This window comes from Macrobrachium rosenbergii, chromosome 46, assembly GCF_040412425.1.
Source record: "Macrobrachium rosenbergii isolate ZJJX-2024 chromosome 46, ASM4041242v1, whole genome shotgun sequence".
Taxonomy (NCBI): Eukaryota; Metazoa; Arthropoda; class Malacostraca; order Decapoda; family Palaemonidae; genus Macrobrachium; species Macrobrachium rosenbergii.
In genome coordinates this window covers 53,647,195-53,652,761 of record NC_089786.1, presented here as the reverse complement: position 1 = coordinate 53,652,761, position 5,567 = coordinate 53,647,195, and the positions used below count along the sequence as shown (strand labels likewise).

Here is a 5,567-nt window from a genome sequence, read left to right as displayed (position 1 = left end):
TACAGGAACTACCTACGCCTGGAAAAAGTTTATGGTAATCTGACTATGTAAGACTAGTAATTCAGTACATTTGAACAGTATGTCTACAGATGTGGTGCCCACTTTTTGAGGACCAAATTAAGAAGGTTTCTGTTCATTTTTACGAGCTGTCTACTTCAGGAGACAAGAAAATTATAGCTAATCCAACTCCATGAGACTAGCTACCAGGCCATAACATCTTTAGCTAGCCTGGCTGTGTGATACTAGACCCAAGTCTGTAACCTCTTGAGCTAGTCCAGCTCGTTCTAGTCAGTAATCACCTTGCAAGTTCAGCTAAACGAGACTAGCTCTCAGTCTGTACATCGGTAGCTATTATGGCAATATGAGGCTAGTTTCCAGTCTTTAGCCTCTGAATAATCTGGCTACATGAGACTAGTGCTTAGTCGCTTACATTTGGTTTTATTCCGGCTAGACGAAGCTAGCCTCAGTTCATGGCCTTCACAAAAACTCCAGCTACATAAGACCACACCTAAAAAGTCTATCTGTATAAGGCTAAACGATAGACTATCTGCAGTTGAAAACTCCACGACAGGCCCGGCTACATGAGGCTGGCCCCCAGGCCATAACCCAAGAAGAATATCAGCGTCAGTAGGGGGAAGGTGATCCTACATCCGTAGTTGAACCTCTTCGCTCTGGATTTTCTGATGGCCCGGACATCCGTTTCCAGCAACAAGGGCGTTCCCTTCTGAGCGACAGGGCGGACCTTCGACACCGTGGATTCTTCCTGCCGGAGCAATGTAGACATCGGTTACTGATTTTGTTGTCCTTACATGGTGGAATGTTTATGTCAAGTGTTGCAGGAGCAACGTGGTTATCGTTATTACAGAGGACCTTCAAACTCTCCGTGTCTCTTCTTACCTGTATCCAGTGTATGATAACCAGAGCCACCACAACTAAGAACAGGATCACGATGCAGTACACGAACCAAATGTCGACTAGTTTCAGGTAAGCCGTATGGGGGATGGACGCACTAACCTGGTGAGGTTACAGTGAAAGTGTTTTAGTATCAGAAGTATTTGTTTTAAAAAAAATGAGTACAATGGAAAAATGACACACAGACGTGCACTTATACACATACTGTTACATGCCTGCATGTATAGATAGGAAGACAAAGGTTTCTGAAAAGAAATAAGGAAGCAATTATCCTTCCCAGGTCGAATTTGAACACAATTGCACAGGGTAGTGGCTGAAGAAGAAAGACTTCCAATCTTAGCCCACCTAAACTGCCCCCATCAAATGAGAACACACAAATTTTACCTGTGAGAAAAATGTTGCCTCGACGAGCAGCCCTGTAAGGCCCACCATGACTCTCTCGTTGAAGTTCCAGATGGGGAAGAAGAAGACTGTGTAGCCTATGATGACGATGACAAACGTCGGGATGTACGTCGAGGTGACGTAGAAGTTCGACATGTTTTGGAATACCAGGCGAACTGCCTGACCGCTGTAGTTCCCCTGTTTAGGGATGGGATTATGATTAGTATTAGATGAAGACCCCAGGTTGCATCCTCACAGGAGAACAAGTATGTTCAAAAGAAGAGAATCCTAGTGAATGAAGCTGATTATCTTTTCAGTAAAAAATTAAGAAACTTGAGGAAAACAAAGTCTCCTTACCTCGTCCTGCTTCTCCATGATTTCAGAAACCAGCCTATACTCCAGCAGCTTCCTCTGACCCACGAAGCTGACCCCTTTTTCGTCGGGAACCAGGATGACATACTCCTTCGTGATCCCAGAGAGCAAGACGCTCTGGAAGGGAGGGAGTGCGAATCATTTATATGGCATTAAGTGGTTTTGGAGTTTTGTTCCTGCCTACATGTTCTTCACTTTCTGCAATTGCTCTCTTATTATGAAATGGGCCTCTTGGTTGAGAATTTGCTTTGATATAGAGGTTCATTGCATTGCAATGTACTTAACCTAACCTAACCTAGAACAAAGTGTTCCTCCTTGGTCAGCACTTTGGCCACTAGACACTTAATGCTTTGAAACTTACAGTAAAATCATAGGAATGAGCACACTAGTAAATCACATTTATTCCAGCCGAATATAACCTTATCTAGAGTAAAACCTTAGCTATTGTAACCCCAAAGTTTGCTGTAACTTCTAGAATAATACCATTGTAGATCAATATTAACTCCATTTGAAATGGAGATAATATTAACTCCTCCATAGTGGGGTAGCTCCGTTAGTGCACCTCACGTGGTTCACTGTAGGCATTACTTAAGGTTCTTTGCAATGTACCTTCCTCTTACTATAGCTCCGCGTATTTTCTGTTTCTTCCATCTTCTTACTTTCCACCGCCTCCTAACAATTGTTTCAGCATTAATTTTAGCACTGAATGGCTTCATAGGTCCCAGCACTTGGCTTTTGGCCTAAATTGTACATTCCAATCCAATCCATAAATATTTACTCATTATATATTCTCCTAACCCAACCTAACCTAAACTGAATTATTATTATTATTATTATTATTATTATTATTATTATTATTTTTATTATTATTATTATTATTATTATTATTATTATTATTATTATTACTCAGAAGATGAACCCTATTTGTATGGAACAAGCCCACAGGGGCCATTGACTTGAAATTCAAGCTTCCAAAGAATATGGTGTTCATTAGGAAGAAGTAAGAGGAAGTAAAGGGAAATACTGAAAGAAGAGATCCCACTTATTAAAAAAGAAAAAATAAATAAATCAGTTAATAAGTAGATAAAAATGGATTAAAATGCAAGGGGAATAGTATTAGGGTAGTATTGCACTGCATCTAAACTAAACTAAAGTAAGAAAGAGCAGTCCATCCTAGCTGAGAGCTTTCCCTCTCTGAATCTCCTAAATTTATTGCAGTTTGCAAAAAGGCCAGTAAGCTTCAGGAACAGCTCATACTGACCATACTGCAGGACTGAGTATCAAAAGGAAAAGCTTCCAGGTCGAACTGGCAAGATGTCGTCACCGTCAGTTTCCGCAGCCAAATCAGCGAGTTTTTTTTGCCGTCGAATAATTCGTCTGCGGGAAGAAAATGTACACTTCATCAATATTTATCATCTTACACATATTCTTAGTTACTACTTGAGGTGACTAATTCGTCTTCCTCATTAGTGATCCTGGTAGTTGTGACGCCAGATAACTCAACAATTCGGCCTGAGAAACATCCTCAGTAACCATAAGTCTCGTCTTGATAAACCTCTATAACTAAAAAACTAGCTATGATGAACATTCTTGATAGTGATAAAACTTGGCCTAAGAAACATTCCTAATAACTTTAACACCCACCCTCAAAAATATTTTCATCATTGTCGGGCAGTGGGTCAGACAAGCGACGAACCCTGAGTGACTTTCGCTGCTCAGTCACCGAGCTGGTCGTGTCTCCGTCCCCAAGGAACTCCAGCATGGGAATCCAGGGCATGTCCTTCTCGTCGACGATGTTCAGAGTCTCCGCGTAGTTCAGATGGTGGTACTTCAGGCGACCGTCTGTCCACCTCAGCTGGATTTCCAGCTCGCAGGTGAACTGGAAGTTGGAGAGATCCACTTTGCGCATGGACAGTATCTTGATGAAGAGGTACACCTTGATTGGCTGGGACCTGTCGGGACGAGAGGGAGGGTTGAAGCTGTCGTAGCCTTTGGGTATGGTCAGGAACTTGCACTCGACTTCGTCTGTGCCGTCCGGGCAGTCGGCTTCCATGTCGCACCTCTGCTTGAGGTTGATGCAGGTTCCGTCGGAGCAGGAGAACGTGTAGTCCGTGCACGACGTCATCATGAGCGTCACTCGGTCCTTTCCACAGACGTCGTTTGTCACCTGCCATGTGTTTAGTCCTGTGGGGTAATGGATTGGAGAGTTCATTGGGAGATATGCCATGACGTGGGGCTTGTCGTGGCGGCGTAGAGTCCAGTAGCCATAATCAGAATCGACAATGCTGCCGTTAGGTGGATTTTTAACAATTTCCGAGTAGAACACACCTGTGAAACTTAACGAGTCCTGGTCATGAGTCAGGAAATAGTCACGGTCGAATTCGGACTGCCTGCAGAGGCCCCGCATTCTGATAATGACCACCTTGTCAAAATGACACGCGGGGCACATCTCCAAGTTGCAGTCGCTTGGAACCCAAAGTCCATACTGCTCCTCCACCGTTTTCTTGCTGCCTATGAACGCCATGCAAACATCCGGAGATTTGATGGGAAGGCCATTGGCATTATCAAACTTTGTCCAGGTGATGGGATTCTTCTCTTCATATGACAGCCACTGTTGCCTGACCACATCACCTTTAACCCCTAACCACAGGGTCTCTGCATAGCCGTCTCCACAGGCCTCAGCATACGGAAGAGAGAGATTGAAGAGCATCCAGTTGTCGTTAGGACCCGTGGGGATTTTCAGGGTGCCCCCTACAATGCCGCAGAGTAACTCTGCCGTATCAAAATCACGGAGTTCTGGAAACACAAGGTCAAAGTTCCTGTTGCGGATGCAAGTGTCCTGATTCCTGATCGCCAGCAGGGACACGTTCCTGACTTCAAAATCCTCCTGAGCGTTCTCCAGACTCACAATGGGGGAATTTTCCGCCCTCACATCTTGGCAGGAGGTGAAACTGATCATCTGGTCGGCTGTGAGCAACAGATCGTACAGCCTCACGTCCACTAGGCGGCCCGAGAGGCTTTCAAACTCGTTGAAGCCTCCCAGGACTGAATCCTGATCCTGTCCGAGGATGAGGCTTCCTCCTGGGCGTATCCTGATGAGGCTGGAGGATGAGATGTTAACGGACCCCTCCGTGACCTCTCCGTTCCTCACCAGCTTCCATTTTAGGCCGGCCAGGTCAATGGCTAGACAGACATTGAGCCAGTCACGCAGGTTCACCTGCATTTTGATCTCCTGTTCCCAGTGTCCATCACAGCAGACAAATTCCAAAGTCTGGTCTGCATAATTGACACCTGTGAAAAGAGATATTCCTTAATTTCCAATACCTGTTATTGATATTAAAGATATGTACATATCCACATGAAAAGCATACAACCCGTTCATTCGGGAAAGAAGCTTCCACAGAATATAACAAATGCACGCGACATACTCAAGTGTATCTCGTCCCCGTCATCCGGGAGAGCGTAAGAGAAGATTGTGTTGATGGATCTGGACTGTTGTATTCTGAGGCGGAAGCAGAATGTCGCCTGGGCCATCTGACTCAGAGTTCCAGTGTAGACCAGCATGGAATCTGTGGTGGCTGGACCAGACTCCTGGAAGCGCACCATTGGCAACATGTCGTCTGGAAAATGCGAAATCTAGAGGCTCTGATTTTTTTTAATGTTTGAGATTAAATATGGAATTGTGTTAAATGTATGTCATGAAAGTTATGCTTGTTGAATATTGATATATAGGGTGTAATATTCAAATGCTTCAGTTGCCAGGCAAGACTATAGGAATCTGGCTGCACTTAAATTCTTTGAAAGGTTCAGACATATGGCTGAATGGGTTAAGACGTAAATTGTCATTAAGACTTGAGATTGGAAACTAAGCTGTAAGATTTAAGTTCAAAATTTGTTACATT

The 5,567-nt window shown here is 44.0% G+C and overlaps 1 protein-coding gene across 1 annotated transcript; it reads right to left on the bottom strand.

Moving 5' to 3' along the window:
• Positions 1-577: 577 nt before the first annotated feature.
• Positions 578-5,280, bottom strand: LOC136830497 (uncharacterized). The gene is made up of 7 exons (XM_067090035.1): positions 5,094-5,280; positions 3,310-4,956; positions 2,927-3,042; positions 1,651-1,782; positions 1,297-1,491; positions 898-1,014; positions 578-763 (listed from the first exon to the last, which is right to left on the bottom strand). The coding sequence occupies exons 1-7, from the start codon at positions 5,278-5,280 to the stop codon at positions 578-580; spliced, it is 2,580 nt and encodes an 859-aa protein (XP_066946136.1).
• Between the last annotated feature and the right edge of the window lie 287 nt (positions 5,281-5,567).